We start from the raw sequence: 20,122 nt of genomic DNA, 5'->3' as shown, positions 1-20,122 counted from the left end.
TCATAGCGACCCCTCCTTGGGTTTCCAAGGTGGTATCAATATGGAAGTAGATTGTCCAACCTTCCTTCTGAGGCATAGCTGGTGGGTTTGAACCTCAGCCTTCTGGATAGCATTTAAGTGCCTTAGGCACTAAGCCACCAGAGCTCCTGTGATATGGTATAAGCATAACCAATTCTTAAAAGTTTTTGTACCAGGATAGATGGTTAATCTGTTTTTGTAAGTGTACACATTGAGATGACAACTTGCCATAATTGCCAGAAACTAGAAGAATGAACAAATCTGTCTTGGAGGAAGTGTAGCCAGAACGTTCCTTATAAGCAAGAATGACTAGACTTAATCTCTCATACTTTGGTCATGTTGTCAGAAGGGACCAATACTTAGAGAAGAATATCATGCTTGGTAAAGGTGAGGGTGAGTGAAAAAGGGGAAGACTCTCAATGAGATGGATTGACACAGTGGCTTAAACAGTGTGCTCAAGCATAACAATGATTGTAAGAATGGCACAAGACGGGGCAGTTTCTTTCTTTTGTACACAGGGTTGCTATGAGTCAGAATTGACTTAATGCCACTTAACAACAAGAACACACCTAAGATAGAGAAGGCAACATTATTTCCCAGAGAACTCAGATCTCCTAAGGTTAGGAGATCAGTTAACGAACCCCAGGTTTGCAAGCTCCTGAGTTTGGAACTCTAAATCAAAACCCAGAGTCATATGAGTGTTATCTCTAACGTCCCAGGTACAAAATAGAGTCAAAGGAGTTAGTATACTATTCAAAAGCAACACCTAGATCTCAACTCTTGACAATTTTTTTTTTTTTTTTAAGTGAAGGCATTAAGAGCTCTGGTGGTGTAGTGCCTAAGGCATTTGACTACTAACCAGAAGCTTGGGGGTTCAAACCAACCAGCCACTCCTCAGAAGGAAGACTGGGCAATCTACTTCTGTAGTGATATCACCTCAGAAACCCAAGGAGGGGTAGCTATGAGTCAGATCCAACCCAATGGCAGTGGGGTTTGGTTTTTGGTTTTGGAAGTGAAAGCATTTGAGAATGGCCTCAAACTTACAAAATGGGCTTTGAGAAGTTTAATAGCTTGAATATATGCTTTATTTAATAAAGGCATTTGGACACATAATCATTTTTCCTTTTTTTTTTTTTTCTTCAGGACAGTATAATATACTTTGGATTTTGGTTTTAAGTCAGTTCTACCAGAGAGAGGTAGAAGTGGTCTAGGTGGGAGTCAGTTTGTTATTTCTCTCATAACTGCTGTTATGATTTTGCTTTCTCACAACCATAAACATGCACATTGATAAAGAAAACATCCTATATGTCACTGAATAGTACCCATTGATCACCTTTTGAAATACTAGTAATATTTTTGTATGTTGGAGATTTCTCCTAATCTGTTAATCTTCACTGCAAATGTCTTTATTACATTCCTCCTATTGATCTTTCCTTCTAGAGATTGATCATGAACTTTCTGTACTGTAGGGTTTTGTATGTGGAAGAAGGCACGGTCACAATACATCAGAGACCACAAAACTCACTGAGGGAGACCAAGTCAATATACTGGAGATCTTTTTGGTGGTGCTGGCCAAGGTGAAACCTTCTCAGTGCATTACATCTAACAAGGTTGTGCACTCCTTAGTTTAGATAACATCCAATTTGTCTGTTGTAGTTAGTGTTTTAAAAAAAGGATGATAAAAGTTTGAACACCACTGCACTAGATTACATTGCTTTTCTGATTAGGAGCTGGAAAAACAGTGAGTCTGGTTAACTTTCTTAATGCCTTGAGAAAAACAGTGGGCTCAAAAGCACCGATTATACTGTTGTTGGATGGTAAACACAGCCCACAGCCCATTACCTGGTAGTGTCCCATTCACATAGCCATTGACTGTGTACATTAGGGATGATGATGGGATCCAGCTCTTGCTTTCATCAAACACAGCAAACATCAGCACATGTTGCTTGTCAAACATCTTCTGGGTCCCATCCTCAGTTAGGGTGCCTATGAAGGAAAAGACATACTTTTCAACAGTATCCTGGAAAGAAGACTCTCATGAGCTATTTCTAGATAATAAAGGGTTTAAAGCAAGTAACTAATCATGATGATATTAAATTGAAGTTCTTATTTTTAAAAAAACCTTTAGCAAGTAATAATTATCGGGGACCTATTAAAATCTTGGTGCTACATTAAGTGTTTTCTCTGGCACCTTGTAGCCTTGGGAGAATAAATTTCATCTTATACACATTGGAAGGGAGCTCTGGTAGCATAGTGCCTAAGGCACTTGACTGCTAACCAGAAGGCTGGCAGTTCAAACCCACCAGCCACTCCTTGGAAGGAAGATGGGGCAATCTACTTCCATAGTGATACTGCCTTGGAAACCCAAGGAAGGGTCACTATGAGTCGGGCCCGACTCGACGGCAAATAACAACAACAACAACACACAATGGAAGCGTTTGGTGACAGTCAAGTCTCTAGTAAAAATATCATTTCCTCCAGTGTCAATAACAGATACTTCACCTTATAGGTAAAAGAACTACACCACAAGTTTATATAATTATCTTGCTTGTGTATGCAGTGGGGTACCAGTGAGTTGGTAGAAAGAGGATAAGGATTAATCCATTCTCATATGACAAAAAATGAAGGTGATGGTAAAATGAAAGCCTTCTATAAGTTTTAATTTTCTTTTTCAGTGCCATCACATTATTTTATATGTATGAGACAATGAAAAAAATATTTGGAATGAATAAATGGTTTACAAGTGTATGCAGGTACCGTATGTGTGCATGTATAGACTGGTAGTGTCTTACATTATTTCCCAGAGGATTGCAGTTCACTGTTATTTGTTTTAACAAGAGATGGACTGAATTCTCTTGGAGTAAAACAAAAAGCCAAGCTTATTCTTAAGGAGCCTAGCCAGTGCCATTTCTTATAAATTCAGTTGAACTCTGTTTATTCACGGTGTTCAGCTTATTCATAAGAAAGGAAGCCAGAGTTGCATGTGCTTATAGATCAAATTGCCAACCGTACCATCAGATATGTCCGATTTGTTACCAGCATTTTTTTGAGTACTCTCTGAGCAGGATATAGTCTACTATACACTTTCAAGAAGATTCAACCTTGAGGTAAATGTTACAGATCACATTTGACATCAGATGATGGCATTAGAACACACTTCAGGCAAGGATTTACTTGGGAGAGGCTCTCAGGACTGAGATAAAGGACGATTTGTAACAGACAGAGGAAGATTTGATACATCAACTTTTTGGTTCTCTCTACTTAATGTACAAAACAGTACCAAGATGCCCTAAAGCCTCATTCCATTATAGTACTTCTTATACAAAACATCTGTTTTGTTGTTGTTTAATCTTTTTATTACCTTTCTTGCAGATAAGCAGCGGTCCAACCAGCCCAGAGTTGAAGTCCTGTATCAGGTTTGCATAGGAGTAATAGATATGTGTGAGGCATGGAGAGTCATTGTGTGTGGGTCCACTATCCTCCATGATTTTCCACTCATAGGTGTATTCCTGGCCTGGAGCTACAGCATCATCCATTTTCTCCATTGGGAATGTGTGGTCATGGTAAGAAGCACCTGGAGAAGTAAAAGCCATGATGGTATCTGAGTAGCTTCTGAGGACTACTTTTTCATCACTTTCAATCTGAGGGATTCTAATGCGCTGCCATCGACTTGGATCCAACTCATAGCGACCCCTCCTTGGGTTTCCAAGGCAGTATCACTGCAGAAGTAGATTGCCCAACCTTCCTTCTGATGAGTAGCTGGTGGGTTTGAACTTCCAGTCTTCTGGTTAGTAGTCAAATGCCTTAGGCACTATGCCACCAGTCCCCTGAGGGATTCTAAGTGAGGTAATTCTAAAATGAGCTCTGTAGAGATAAATAAAGGAAGTCTGGTGGTACAATAGTTAAGGTATTTGGCTGCTAACCAAAAGGTTGGCAGTTCCAACCCACCAGCCACTCTGCAGAAGAAAGATGAAAGTCTGTTTCTGTAAAGATTTATAGCCTTAGAAACCCAAAGGGGGTTGCTATGAGTTGGAATTGGCTCGATGGCAGTGAATTTGATTTGGTTTGAGAGATAAATATGCCTTTCTTTAGTTAAATTTCATTATTTGGACAGATTTACATATATCCATTTCTATGCTCATATAATTATAAAGACTTCAATACCATGATGATTTGAAGTAAGTACAAGTGTTATTAGTAAGGTTAGATTTAGCAAGTTTTCCAGAGTATCTAAATAATTTTTTGTTTAATATAATTAAAGGATTGAGTCACTTTTGATTGGTAAAAGCATCTCAACATTAGAACAGGTTTTGCTTTCCTTATGGTGCTTGACAAGACATCTTATAGTTAACTACTCTCCCTAGTAGCATTGGGCATGAGTAAATTCAGAGCTATTTATAAATTATTTTATTTTGCTTGTAAGTATTTCACATGTTCTTTCTACCTTTTCAACTGCTGCCACCTCCAGCCCTATATTATCTCTTTATTATGTATTATCTCATCTCGTTATCCAAACTCTTTTCTCAGAGTCTCAGAGTCTAGCTCCCATGCAGTCTAGTTGTCCTTGTAAATATGGAATGTGTCTTACCACTGAAGTTTAGATGCTTACTTCTGTCCTTTGTGCATTCAAAGACCCCTCATTAACAATTCCATGTGTACTTGACTTTACTAACATATGGAAGAGAAGAGAGGCAGAATGAGTCTTCCTTATTGAAGCTGCAGAACTGAAATTCTTAAGACTGAAAGAACTGCAGAGGGTTGGGTGGGGTTTTCAACAACAGAAAGATGTGGCTAGAGATGGACTAAGTGAGGTCAGGAAGGGGAGAGGTCAGTGTCATGGAGAGAGCCAAGTGGGATGGGCAGTGTCCCCTGCCTGAACCATTCATCATTTAATTTTGTGCAAGTTTCGTTATCATTGGCTGGTGCCAGAATTTGTCTTTGGGGTGCAGTTATACTCGTTTTGTACAAAAGCTTGTAAATTTCTTGAGGTGGAAGGTAAGACTGCTAGAGTGTGGCCATGCACAGACAACAAGGATCAGGAAACAAAGGGTAAAATATTTATTTGATGGGGGTAAAGAGCATGGCCAGTTGAAACTATTCTTACTGAAGTGGTTGTACATTTTGAAAACAGAAGCACTTGATTTCTTTCTTCTCTATCTTCTTTCTTTCATCATCTTTATTGAGGTATAATTTACGTCAATAAAATTCACCAATTTAAGTGTAAAACTTGATGAGTTTGCCAAATTCGTGCCATGCTGCACTTAACCACCACAATCAAGGTACACAACATCTCTATCTCTGCAAAAAGAGAGCCCTTATGCCATTTGCAGTCAATTCCCTCCACCACCTGCCTCACTGCCGACAAGTCAGATCCAACTCATAGAGACCCCTCCTGGATTTCCAAGGCGGTATCACTATGGAAGTAGATTGCCCAACCTTCCTTCCAAGGAGTTGGCTGAGGCAAACACTGCTCTGCTTTCTTTCACTATAATTTTGCTTTACCTATAATGTCATGTAAGTGGAGTCATATATTCTATACCACTTGGTGTTTGATCAGTGTTAGTTAGCATGATATATCTTTTTCCATCTTTTAACCTATCTTTTTCTTTAGAGTGAATTTCTTGAATTCAGTATATAGTGGGGTCTTGCCTTTTATCTAATTTAACAATCTGCTTTTTTTTTTTTTTAATTGTGATTTGGGTGAAAGTTTGCAGAGCAAATTCATTTTCCATACAACAGTTCATACACATTTTTTTTCATGACATTGATTGTAATCCCCATAATGTAACAGCTCTCTTCCCACTTACTCACTGTGGTTACCTTTTTCCTGTGTCCCTCTTTCCTATGCATTCCTGCCCTTTGAGCTATCTCTCTGTGCAAATACTGCCATTCTGATGTTCCATGGTTGGTTGTTCTAAGACGTGTACCTACCTGGTGTAACTGTTCACCTTATAATCCTGTCTACTATTTGGCTTGAAGCCACAGGAGTGAGTTCAGTTGCAACCTGAAGGGTGACTAGGGACCATAGCCTTGGGGGTTTTACCAGTCTCTACAAGATGAGTAAGCCTGATCTTTTGTATGATTTTCAATTTTGTTTCATATTTTTCTCCCACTCTATCCAGGATCTCCTGTTTTGATCCCTTTCCCAGTGGTTGACTGTAGTAGTCAGGCACCATCTAGTTCTTCTTGTCTCAGCATCATGTAGCCTGAGGTTCACATGGTCCACTAGTCCCTTGGACTAATTGTTTCCATTTGTCTTTGGTTTTCTTTGCTCCAGATGAGGAGAGACCAATTGTTTCATTTTACCAATCTAAGAATCTACTTCTTAATTACAGCGTTCTTCCCATTTGCTTTATTTTATTTTTTCTTTAATAGTATTATATTGTGCTTTTGGTGAAGGTTTACACAGTAGCTTAGATTCCCATTCAATAATTTCTATACAAGTTGTTCAATGGGAATGGTTAAATTCTTCACAATGCATGACTATTCTCATTATTTCCAACTGTTTTTTCTGTTTCCATTAATCTTGTTTCCCTGCCCCCACCCATTTACTTTTAATGTAATTATTGATATGGTTGGGTTAAATCTATCAGCTTGCCATTTATTATCTATTTTTCAATCTGATCTTTGTTCTTTTTTTTCCCCTTGTTTCTTGTCTTCTTTTGGATTAACTGAGTATTTTTTATGATTCTTTATTATCTTCACTATTGGCTTATTCCACAGCCTGTCTGTTTGTCACATTGTGATGGCTTGCATGTTGCTATGATATTCGAGGCTATACCAACAGTATTTCAAATACCAGCAGAGTAACTTGTCGTGGACAGGTTTCAGTGGAGCTTTCAGACTAAGAAAGACTAGGAAAAAAGGCCTGGTAATCTACTCCTGAAAATCAGCCAGTGAATGCTCTATGGATCAGAATATTGTCCAGCTGGACTCAAATATACCAACAGTCATGATGATGGCTCAGGACCAGGCAATGTTTCATTCTGTTATGCACATGAATTGGAGCCGACCCAACTTCAACTAACAATGTTGACTTATTAGCTTTGTTTTGTTTTATTGGTGGTGCTTTTCAGTTCATAACATACAACTTTAACTCATCATAGTCTGCCTTTATGTAATATTATATAATTTTACTTACATCATAATAACAGTGCATTTCCATTTTCCTCTCCCAGTCATTGTACTATTATTGTCATATAATTTACCTCTGGTGGCATAGTACCTGAGGCATTTGACTGCTAACCAGAAGGCTGGTAGTTCAAACCCACCAGCCATTCCTTAGAAGGAAGGTTGGGCAATCTACTTCCATAGTGATACCACCTCGGAAACCCAAGGAGGGGTGGCTATGAGTCACATTCAACTTGACAGCAGTGAGTTTGGTTTTTCTTTTTTGGTTATACATAATGTGCTCCATAATAAATTGCTATTATTTTTGCCTTAAAGTTTAAACAACTAATTATCTTTTCAAGAGATTAAAAATGAGGAACATATTTCTTTATTATCATTCCTGTTGTTGTTATTTGCCGTTGAGTCGCCCCCGACTCATAGTGACCCCTCCTTGGGTTTCCGAAGCAGTATCACTACGGAAGTAGGATTGCCCAGCCTTCCTTCCGAGGAGTGGCTGGGGGGTTTGAACCGCCAGCCTTCTGGTTAGCAGTCAAGTGCCTTAGGCACTATGCTACCAGAGCTCCCATTACCATTCCTAATACTCTTCATTTCTTCTTATAGACCCAAATATCCTCCTGATATTTTTCTTCTGCCTAAACATTTTTCTTTAAGATTTTTGCTGGTCTTCTAGCAAGAAACTGTCTCTGCTTTTATATGTCTAAAACAATCTTTATTTTGCCTTAACTTTTATATTTGCTGGGTATAGAATTCTAAGTGTCCTTTGTTGTTGTTGTTGTTAGTTACCATTGAGTTGACTCCAATTCATAGCAACTTTATGTACAACAGAATTAAACACTGCCCAGTCGTGTGTGAGCCTCACAATACTTGCCATACTTGAGCCCATTGTTGCAGCCAAGTGTCAATCTATCTCATTGAGGATCTTCCCCTTTTTAATTGACCCTCCACTTACTAAGTATCATATCCTTCTCCAAGAAATGGTCCCTTCTGATAACATGACCAAAGTAAGTGAGATGAAGTCTGGACATTCTCACTTCTAAGGAGCATTCCAGCTGCACTTCTTCCAGGACAGATTTGTTAGTTCTTTTGGGAGTTCATGGTCCTTTCAGTAGTCTTTGCTAACACCACAACTCAAAAGCATCAACACTTCTTCAGTCTTCCTTGTTAAATTTGCAGCTCTCACATGCATGTGAGGTGATTGAAAACACCTTGGGTTAGGTGCACCTTAGTCTTCAAGGGGAGCTCTGGTAGCATAGTGCCTAAGGCACTTGACTGCTAACCAGAGGATGGCAATTCAAACCCACCAGCCATTCCTTGGAAGGAAGGTTGGGCCATCTACTTCTGTAGTGATACCTCCTGGGAAACCCAAGGAGGGGTCACTGTGAGTTGGGACCGACTCGACAGCACATAACAATAACAGTCTTCGAGGAGATATCTTTGCTCTTCAGCACTTTAAAGAGGTCTTTTGCAGAATATTTGCCCAGTGCAATATGTTGTCTGATGTCTTGACTGCTGCTTCTATTGGTGTTGACTGTGGAACTAAGTAATATGAAATCTTTAACTACTTCAATCTTTTCTCCATTTATTGTGGTGCTCTTTATTGGTCCAGTTGTGAAGATTTTTGTTTTCTTTATGTTGAGGTATAATCCATGCTGTAGACTGTAGACTTTAATCTTCATCAGTAAGTACCTCAAATCATCCTCACTTTCAGAAAGCAAAGTTGCATCGTCTGCATATTGTAGGTTGTTAATGAATCTTCTTCCAACCCAGATGTCATGTTCTTCTTCACATAACCAAGCTTCTCAGATTATTTGCTCAGCATAGAGACTGAATAAGTATGGTGAAAGGATACAACCCTGATGCATTCCCTTCCTGATTTTAAACCATGCAGTTTCCTGTTTGAATGAAAGCCTCCTGGTCTATGTACAAGTTGATGAGCACAATAAACTGTTCTGGAATTCCTATTCTTCTCAATGTTATCCATAATTTGTTATGATCCACATAATCAAATGCTTTTGCATAGTCAATAAAACACAAGTAAACATCTTTCTGGTATTCTTTGCTTTGAGCCAAGATCCATCTGACATCACCAATAATACCTCTCATTTCACATCCTCTTCTGAATCCAGCTTGGATTTCTGGAAGTTCCCTGTCAATATACCGCTGCAACCATTTTTGATTTATCTTCAGCAAGATTTTACTTGCTTGTAATTATTATGATTAATGTTCAATAATTTCCACATTCTGTGGGATCACCTTTCTTTGGAATGGGTACAAATATGGATCTTTTCCAGTCAGTTGGCCAGGTAGCTGTCTTCCAAATTTCTTGGCATAGACCAGTGAGTGCCTCCAGTGAGGCATCTGTTTGTTGAAACGTCTCAATGGGTACTCCATCAATTCCTGGAACCTTGTTCTTCACTAATTCCTTCAGTGCAGCTTCAGCTTCTTCCTTCAATACCATTGGTTTTTGATCATATGCCACCTCATGAAATGGATGAACATTGACCAATTTTTTTTTAGTAAAGTGACTCTGTGTATTCCTTCCATCTTTTGATGTTTCCTGCATCATTCAATATTTTGCCCATAGAATCTTTAAGATTGCAACTTGAGGCTTGAACTTTTTCCTCAGTTCTTTCAGCTCTAGAAATGCTGAGTGTGTTCTTCCCTTTTGCCCCTTCAACTCCAGGTTTTTGCATATTTCACTGTAATAACTGACTTTGCCTTCTCGAGCTGCTCCTTGAAATCTTCTGTTCAGCTTCCTTATCTTGTCATTTCTTCCATTTGTTTTAAATTTATTAAGGCTTGCTTTATAGCCTAGTATATGGCCTCATGGAGAATGTTCCATGTGCACTGGAAAAGAATGTATATTGTGCTATTGTTGGGTCAAGTGCTCTGTAGATGTCTATAAGGTCAAGTTGGTGGATTGTACTGTTTAGCTCTTCTGTGTCTTTGTTGCGTTTCTTTCCAGTTATTCCACCTTTCATTTAAAGTGGTGTATTAAAGTCTCCCACTATGACAGTGGAGTCATCTATTTGCTTTTTCAACTCTTTTAAAGTGTGATTTACATATTTTGGGGATCTTTCATTGGGTTCAAAGATATTTATTATGGTTATATCTTCTTGTTCAATTCATCCTTTAATCATCATATCATGTCCTTCTTTGTCTCGTATGGTGGTTTTTGTCTTAAAGTTAATTTGATCAGAAATTAATATTGCCACTCCTGCTTTTATTTGGTTGCCATTTGCTTGATACATCTTTTTCCAACCTTTGATTTTTAGTCTGTTGTTGTCTTTGTCTCTAAGGCGTATCTCTTGTAGACAGCATATTGATGGGTTATGTTTTCTTATCCAGTCTGCAACTCTCCATCTCTTGAGAGTGGTGCATTTAATCCATTAACATTCAGTGTAATTGTCAACAAGTATGAATTAATTGCTGCCATTTTGTTATGTGTTTTTTCATGGTGTTCTTGGTTTCTTTGTTACAGCTAGTTTTCTGTGCTGAGCTCTTTATGTTTATGAATTCTGTTATCATTTCCTTTGTTGCTATTGTTGTTGTTGTTTGTTGTTGTTATGTGCCATCAAGTCGGACCCGACTCACAGCGACCCCTCCTTGGGTTTCTGAGGCAGTATCACTATGGAAGTAGATTGCCCCATCTTCCTTCCGAGGAATGGCTGGTGGGTTTGAACCGCCAGCCTTCTGGTTAGCAGTCAAGTGCCTTAGGCATTTGTGCTTGTCCTCTTTTTTATTGTGATGTGAAGGTTTATCATTTTTGTTTCAGGTTACCCTGTGATTTATAATTTGCCCCCCGCATTTAGAACAGTCCATTCTATCTTGTAACTCTACTGACTTCCTCACTATTTAGAAGTTCTGTAACTACACAGTATTTTCCCTCTTTTTGGTTTGTAGTTGTCCTCATTTGCCAATTTATGTCTCTGGTTCCCTGTTTACAGTCTTGTAAGCTTATTTCGCTTTGGATATGTCCATAGCTGTGGTTTCTGGGTTATGTCATCTCATGTATTAATGGTCAGTTGTTTGCTATTTTTGGTTCTCTGTTCAAAGGACTCCCTTTAGTACCTCTTGTAAGTTTGGTCTGGTTTTAACAAATTCCCTTAATTTCTGCTTATCTGGAAATCTCTCAATTTCACCATCATATTTGAGGGACAATTTTGCTGGGTATATAATTCTTGGTTGGAAATTTTTCTCTCTCTGGGTTTTATATATACCATCCCATTGTCTTCTCCCTTGCATGGTGTCTGCTGAGAAGGCAGAGCATATTCTTATTGGTTGTCCTTTATAAGTCATTTTTCATTTTTTCCCATGCTGCTTTCAGGATTCTTTCTTCTTTGGTTTTGATGAGTTTGATGATTATATGTCTTAGTGATTTTCTTTTGGGTTCTATCCTGTGTGGGGTTTGTTGGGCTTCTTGAATGGATATATTCTCATCTTTCATCATATCAGAGAAGTTCTCTTCCAACAAATCTTGGACAATTTTCTCAGTGGTTTTCTTTTTTCTGTTTTGGAATTCCAATTACACACAGATTATTCCTTTTGATGGCATTCCACATGAATCTTAGCTCTGTATGTCTCCTTTTTTGGTGTTTTCATGCAAAATTCTTCTACTAGTTGGAGTGTAGTCCACTTCTATATCCTTTCCTTCAAAGCTCAGTGCTCCAAGATTATCTTCTATATCTCCGTTAATTGGTTCCCCTTTTCTTTATTGAAGAGGGTCTGTGCAGTCTTTCTGGCTATTCCGCCGTCTTTCCGGAACTCCTCTTCCATCTGCTTTAGCCACTTTCTGTTCAAAGGCAAGCTTCAGAGTCTCTTCTGACATCCATTTTAGCCTTTTCTTCCTTTCCTGTCTTTTTAATGACCTTTTGCATTCTTCATGGATGATGTTCTTGATGTTATCCCACAATTCCTCTGGTTTTTGGTCATTGGCATTCAATGCATCAAATCTATTCTTTAGATGGTCTCTAAAGTCAGGAGCGATATTATCAAGTCATATTTTGTCTCTTGTGGACTTGTTTTAATTGTCTTCAGCTTCCAGTTGACCTTGCATATGAGCAACTTATGGGGTACTCCATAGTCAGCTGCTGGCCTTGTTTTGGCTGAAGATACTGAGCTTCTCCATTACCTCTTTCCACAGACATAGTTGATCTGATTCCTGTGCACTCCATCTGGTGAAGTCCACCTGTATAGCTGCCATTTGTGTTGTTGAAAAAAGGTGTTTGCAATGAGTAAGTCATTGGTCTTGCAAATTCTATCATGCAAGCTCCAGCTTTATTTCTATCACCAAGGTGGTATTTTCCAACTACCAGTGATTCTTCTTTGTTTCCAACTTTTGCATTCCAATCACCACTGATAATCAACACATCTTGATTGCATGTTTGGTCTGTTTAAGACTGCAAAAGTTGGTAAAAATCTTCAATTTCCTCATCTATGGCTTTGGTGGTTGGTGCATACATTTGAATAATAGTAGTATTGACTGCTCTTCCTTGTAGATGTATGGACATTATCCTACCACTGAAAGCATTGTACTTCAGGATAGATCTTGAAACATTCTTTGTGATGATGAATGCCATGTCATTCCTGTTCAATTTGTCATTCCCAGCATAGAAGATCATATGGTTGTCTGATTCAAAATGGCCAGAACTAGTCCACTTCTGCTCAATGCCTAGGATATTGATCTTTAAGTGTTCCATTTCATTTTTGACAACTTCCAATTTTCCTAGATTCATACTTCATACATTCCATGCTCCGATTATTAATGGATATTTGCAGCGATGTCTTCTCATTTTGAGTTGTACTACATCAGCAAGTGGAGGTCCTGAAAGTTTTATTCCATCCACATCATTAAGGTTGGCTCTACTCTGAGGAGGCAGCTCTTCCCCAGTCATATCTTGAGTGCCTTTTGACCTGAGGGGCTCATCTTCTGGCACTGTATCAGACAATGTTTTAGAGCTATTCATAAAGTTTCCCAGTAATACATCAGGCAGTGTTTCAGTGCAGTTCATAAGGTTTTCACTGGCCAATTTTTGAATAATTGATAGCCCCTTCCTTCTCCAAGTCTGTCTTAGTCTGGAAGCTCTGCTGAGACCTGTCCACCATGGGTGACCCTGCTGGCATTTTAAATACTGTTGGCATAGCCTCCAGCCTCACATCTACACACAAGCCACCACGGTACAACAAAGTGACAGACGAGTGGTAGACAGATTCCTTACTACCCTTCAATACTTTACAGATGTGCCTAACTTTGTTCTAGTTTTGTACTATTTCTAATGAGAAGTCTGCTATCATTCTAATTTTTTTTTCCTCTGTATATAGTGAGAGTCTCTGGGTGGTAGAGATGGTTAACATACTTGGCTGCTAACCAAAAGTTTGAAGGTTCAATTCTACTAAAAGACACCTCAAAAGAAAGCCCTGGTGATCTACTTCCAAATAGTCAGCCACTGAAAACTCTATGGAGTATAATTCTGCTCTGACACACATGATATGATCACAAGTCAGAGTTGACTCAACAGCCACTGGTAGGTAAGTAGATACATAATTTTCCTTTTTGGTTGCCTACTTTTAACATTTTCTCTTTACCATAGGTTTTCAGTAAATTGATTATGATGTGCTTTGGTGTGGTTTTCATATTTCTTCTTCTTCGTTTTGCTGAACCTCTTGAATATGTAGGTTTATAGTTTTCATCACATTTGGAAAATTCTCAGCCATTATTCTTCCAAATATTTTTCTCTGTCCCTTCCCCTCTTCTGGGATTCCACTTCATGTGTTAGGTGACTTCTTGATACTATCCTGTAGCTCACTGATGCTCTCTTCCTTTTGTTCAGTCTTTTCTAAATGTGTGCTTGTGTTTCATTTTGGATGAAATTTCTATTTCATCTATTTCAATTTCAATTTCTATATCTTAAAGTTCCCTAAAGGAGCCCTGGTGTTGTAATGTTTAAGGGCAGAGATGTTAACCAAAATGTCAGTGGTTCAAACACAACAGCTGTTCTGCAGGAGAAAGACATATGATCTGCTCCTGAAAATACTAAAGTCTAGCATACCCCTGAGAGCAGTTTTACTGTCTCCCATGGAGTTGCTATCAGTTGGAATTGACTTGATGGCACACAGTAACAACAACAACGCTCTTTAATACTTTCTTGTGCAGTATCTAAGGTGCTGTGAAACTCACCACTGTGCTTCCCATTTCAGATACTGTATTCATCAGAAGAAGTTTCATTTGTGTATTCTTCATATCTTTAATTTCTCTCTTCATTATGCCCCTGTTTTTCTCTATCTTCTGAAACATTTGGAAACTTTTTATAGTAGTCATCTTAACGTCTTTGCCTGGTACTTCTATCATCTCTTTCATTTCTGGGTCTGTTTCTATTGATGGAGTTTTCTTCTGGTCATGACTCATACTTTTCTGCATCATTTTATGCTTGTTAGTTTTTATTAGATGCCAGACACTGTGTTTCAAATGTTGATTGCTGAATTTTGTTTCATACTTTTAACTACAAGTCAAAATACCAAACTCACTGCCGTTGAGTCAATTTCGACTCACAGTGACCCCTCCTTGAGTTTCGGAGGTGGTATCTCTATCGAAGTAGATTGCCCAATCTTCCTTCCAAGGAGTGGCTGGTGGGTTTGAATCACCAACTTTCTGGTTAGCAGTTAAATGCCTTAGGCACTACACCACCAGAGCTCCCACTTTTAACTAGTATTGACTTTTATTCTGACACACAGTTAAAATAATTAGAGTCAATTTGATTCTTTCAAGTCTTGCTTTTAATCAAGACTTGTAATCTAGCGATTGTTCTACCTATTCCTGTCTGCTGATATTTTCCTTACCCTCAATACTTTCATCACATGCAAGTACAGATTTGTACTCAGCTGAAGACTTGAAAGGAATCCTGTATAGATTCTCAAGAGTTCATTTATGATAGCTGGTCTATCTTCTTTACTATTCTGCACTCAAAACAAAAAACAACAACAAAAAAAAAAAAACAAACCTCATTGCCATCAAGTCATTTCCAACTCATAGTGATCCCCATTGGTTTTCTGAGACTGTAAATCTTTACAGAAGTATATCACCCCATCTTCCTTCCACAGAGTGACTTGTGGGTTTGAACCGCTGACCTTCTGGTTAGCAGTCAACCCCTACAAATCATAAATTCCTGCCATTTTGCCCTCCCCAAAGTCAAAACCCTGTTTCCTTAACTCAGAATGTTGAGCTCTGTTTGGATTCTTCCTCCCAACCTTGTGCCCTGGATACTCTCTCGAGGCAGTGATCTTGGGCACTCAGAGGGCTCAGCTTATTTGTTAATCACTTTTTTTGCAATGTCTGTTGTTCAATGTCTGAATATTGTTGCTTCACATATTTTTGTCTGCCTGTCTAGTAGTTAAGGAGCTCTGGTGGAATAGTGGTTAAGGCATTTGGCTGTTAACCAGAAGGTCAGTGGTTCAAACCCACCAGCTACTCTGAGGGATGAAGATGAAGCAATCTACTTCTGTAAAGATTTATAGCCTTAGAAATCCAAAGGGGGTCACTATGAGTTGGAATGGACTCAATGGCAGTGGGTTTGGTTTGGTTTGGTGTAGTAGTTATTCATAAGGGTAAATGTGCCCCTTCATGGCCAGAATCCAAAGTTTGAGATGTTAAATGTCTATATGAAATATTTTTACATTGCAGCAATGTCAAATGCCCTTGTCTAACTATCCTCACCAATCTTCAGGAAAATCTATTTCATTTACAAACATGTAGTGTGAATTTACATAGCAACAGCAAATGTTCAGGTTCTCGAGGTGAGAGTGGGAAACAAGGATCAGAGGTCTAACAGCAATAGCACATTTAGGCATTGTTCCAGGCTGTGTGCTAAGTGCCTGGGCACAAGTGTAAAGAAGACACATTCACAGCCCAATTAACAACTGGATAGTTGTTAGTGCCTTAGTTATGATGGGCTTCAACTTGTCTCTCAGAAAGGTGCTATGGTGGTGCAGTAGTTAAAGCATTTGGCCGCTAATCAAAAAGTCAGTGGTTTGAACCCACCAGCTGATCCACAGGAGAAAGAGGAGGCAGTCTGCTTCTGTAAAGATTTACAGCCTCAGAAACCCTGTAAGGAAGTTCTACTGTGTGTTATAGTGTTGCTGTGTGTCAAAATCAACTCGATGACAGTGGGTTGTGTTTTTTTTTTTTTTTTTTTCAGTCTCTCAGTGTTGCTATAACAGAAATACCATATGTGGGAGGAATTAATGGACAGAAATTTATTTTCTCACAATTTAGGAAACTAGAAGTCCTATTCAGGACGCCAGTTCTCGGGAAAGGCTCTTTTTTCTGCTCTGAGGAAAAGTCGTTGTCTCAGATTCCCTAGCAATGTTTTTGACATTGCTTGGAGATGTACATGTAGTATCTCTCTTCCCACATTCATGCTTGCTTGCTCCTTTTGTATCTCAAAAGTGACTGACTTAAGATATACCCTATGCTGAGAAGGTTTAATTAATATACCTGAGGAAAACCTATTCTCAGATGGGATTATATCTACAGGTACAAACCAAACCAAACCAAACTCACTGCCATCAAGTCAATTCCAACTCATAGTGACCCCTTTGGGATTCCGAGGTGGTAAATCTTCACGGAAGTAGATTGCCCAGTCTTCCTTCCATGGAGTTGCTGGTGAGTTTGAACAGCCAACCTTCTGGTTAGCAATCTAATGCCTTATAGCAAGTATTTGTTTAGAACACAATTCAATCTATAACACATATCTACATTTCTTCTAGAGCTACTTTACTGGAGAGAGCATAATTAGAACATACCATTCATCTGGAATGAGAACGAACCAATATAAATGTGTAAGAATCATCTAATCGACTATAGGAGTCCCTCATTACGCAAATGGTTAACCCACTTGGCTGCTAACTAAAAGGTTGGCAGCTAGCATGTACCCACAGGCACCTTGGAAGAAAGGCCTGATGATCTACTTTTGAAAAACTCTGCCATTGAAAACCCTATGGAGCATAGTTCTACTCTGACACATACGGGGTAGCCATGGGTCAGAATCAGTTCGACGGCAACTGGTTTATGAGGCAGTAACCTTTGTGCCAGATGTAGCAGTGTGAATGATTTTCTAAGGATATCAAATTGACTAATTACAAGTAACAGCCAGTGCTTCACATCCAGGTTAAATACATAGTGGTTTTTAAATATCCATCTAATAGGTCAGAGTAAATTACTCAGAATTTCACATTCACCTGACAGTTATTATAAGATAAATTTCAAAGTATAGAAATGAATGAGTGATTTTAATCAAAATTACTATACTCCAGAAAAGTGCATCAAGGGCATCTTAAAACATAATGAGCAATAACATTTGCTCATGGGATATATTCTATAATAACACTGAGAGAGAACTACTGATGAGATGGATAGATAGTTTGGGGATAATTTTATTTATGCTTTCATTCTTTTCACTTCACAGTATCGTATTTTACCTTTTATCTAAAATGAAACAGTCATGTTCTATCTTTAATTTTGCAACCTAAATCAAATTGATTATAATGCTGCACCTTGTAACCATTTTCGCAATCAAGAATACTCATTTCCTGGTACTATCCCGCTGCTGTCAATTCCAACTCATAGTGACTCTATAGCACAGAGTAGAACTGCCCCATAGGGTTTCCAAGGCTGTAAATCTTTACAGAAGCAGACTGCTTCATCTCTCTCCCACGGAGCAGCTGGTGGGTTCAAACCACTGACCTTTTGGTTAGCAGAAGAAGGCTTTAAACATTCTGGCACTATATCAGTTATGAAATATGAAGAGAGCTATTTACAGGAAGCATTTGTGAAATGCATTTATGGCAAATCAGGCTTAGACTTTTTGTCAAAATAAAAAGTTAAATCTAAACTGACAAAAAAGGAGAAGGACAAAAAAATCCTTGTATAGCTTCTTGTTAGAATAATTTTTTTACACAAAGTAGTCCTTCATTTTATATTTGCTCAGTTCTGTTTGCTTCCTGCCCAGTCCACAGTCAGCTTTGTAATTTGTTTACTCTTGTCATGATGTAACAATTACTTGCCAAAGGCTCTCAGTTTTTGTTTTTTTTAATGCAAAATGGTGAGTACAAGCTTTTAGGAAAGTGAAGTTAAATAAAGAGCCTTTTTAGTTACCCATTATTATGTTGTTCATGAAATCCTCCCTTGTTACTTATTTTGTTAAACAACTCTTTTCCACTCATTTACTAAACTTGGTGAATGCAAATGTATTCAAAGATCCAAAATATTCTTTTAGAAGCTATAATTTAGGCCATGGGCAAATTAGAATACTAATGCTTTCTAAAGGCACTGGCTCTATTGCAGAGGGCATACATGTCTCTTTTGAAAGAGGGTTCACAATTTTGAGATTTATGAGAAGTGTTACATTCAACTCACTGCCGTCGAATAGGATCCAACTCATAGCGACCCCTCCTTGGGTTTCTGAGGTGGTATCACTATGGAAGTAGATGGCCCCCTTCCTTCCGAGAAGTGGCTGGTGGGTTTGAACCACCAGCCTTCTGGTTAGCAGTCAAGTGCCTTAGGCACTACGCCATCAGAGCTCCTAAGTATTACATTAGTCATTACAATTTGCTTCAGGTATTTATCACACATTCAAGGCCGAAACCAGTAAATCAGTTGTCATCGAGTCAGTTCTGACACTTGGGGATCCCATATGTGTCAGAGTACAGCTGTGCTCAATATTGTTCTCAGTGGCTGATTTTTTGGAGGTCCATCATGAAGCCTTTCTTCCACAGTGCCTCTGGGTAGATTAAAGCCCCTAACTTTTTGGTTAGCAGTCAAATATGTTAGCCATTTGCGTCTCCTAGAGATTCTTCTACTCACGGTTATATGTATAAAAGGCCAGAATATTTAGATGAAAAATGAAAAGTATCCTCACCTATGTTATGTCCAGCATTGAAATGTTTTGGAAAATCCAGAAGACTAAGTTTTTATACAGAGAACTTAGTAACACTTAGATGCAAGGAATACTATCTGATGGAAAGTTATTTTTAATTCTTAATCCAGAGAGCTGGTTTACAAGCTGACAGCTGAATATTATAGAACTAACTTTGGTCAGGTTGTCAGAAGGGACTAACACCTAAAGAAAGGATACAAGACTTGGTAAAGCAGAGGGTCAGCAAAAAAGGGAAGAGCCTCACCCAACAAGATAGACTGACATAGTAACTGCAATGATGGGGTCAAACATAACGAAGATTGTGAGGATGGTGCAGGACTGGGAAGTGTTTCATTCTGTTGTGCACGAGGTTGCTATGAGTGGGAACTGATTCAACAGCACCTAACAGCAACAACAATTCTGTGGTATAGCACTCATGCAGCTTATACATCTGAAATATGAAATGTGAAACAAATCAAAGAATGGTATTATGATTCACTATGAAACAAACTTTTTAAAGGTAAGTGACTTTGAAAGTCTTACTGCACAAGAAAATATGCCTAAGATGCAGCATTACAGCCAAACATACATACATACATACAATGAGTATGTGCTCATTATAGTTTCTGAAATTTTAACCCTAAACTGAAAGATTTTAGTAACAGAGTTTTTAAATGATTAGGTCCATTTGTAGATATTTCATTTCCTGATTTTAAAGCATATTACTATTAAATACTCACTTCCATTGAGTCAATTATGACTTATAGCAACCCTACAGAACAGAGTAGAACTGACCTATAGGGTTTCCAAGGCTATAAATCTTCATAGAAGCAGACTGCCTCATCTTTCTCCCACAGAGTGGCTGGTAGGTTCAAGCTGACCTGATGACCTTTTGGTTACCAGTTGAGTGCTTAACCACTGTGTCACTAGGGCTCTTTTGTCTACTAAATATTATTATTAGTAGTATTTTTTTTTTATTATTAGGATTTGGGTGAAGATTTACAGAGTAAATTCACTTTTCATACAGCAGTTCACATATACTTTGTCTCATGTCATTGACCAAA

General features: G+C 38.5%; 1 protein-coding gene across 1 annotated transcript in view; it reads right to left on the bottom strand.

Moving 5' to 3' along the window:
- The window catches only part of F5 (coagulation factor V), a 128,600-nt gene that overhangs the window by 60,498 nt on the left and 47,980 nt on the right, over window positions 1-20,122 (bottom strand). The window contains exons 4-5 of the mRNA XM_007937783.1: window positions 3,380-3,592; window positions 1,861-2,004 (exon numbers count right to left, since the gene is read on the bottom strand). Of these exons, the coding sequence (XP_007935974.1) occupies window positions 1,861-2,004; window positions 3,380-3,592 (357 nt within the window). The remainder of the gene's footprint in view (window positions 1-1,860; window positions 2,005-3,379; window positions 3,593-20,122) is intronic.

This window comes from Orycteropus afer, unplaced genomic scaffold, assembly GCF_000298275.1.
Source record: "Orycteropus afer afer isolate SDZICR_OR568_19922 unplaced genomic scaffold, OryAfe1.0 scaffold00044, whole genome shotgun sequence".
NCBI lineage: Eukaryota > Metazoa > Chordata > Mammalia > Tubulidentata > Orycteropodidae > Orycteropus > Orycteropus afer.
Note: the sequence above shows the minus strand (reverse complement) of the source record. Positions and strands in the feature narration are given on the sequence as shown.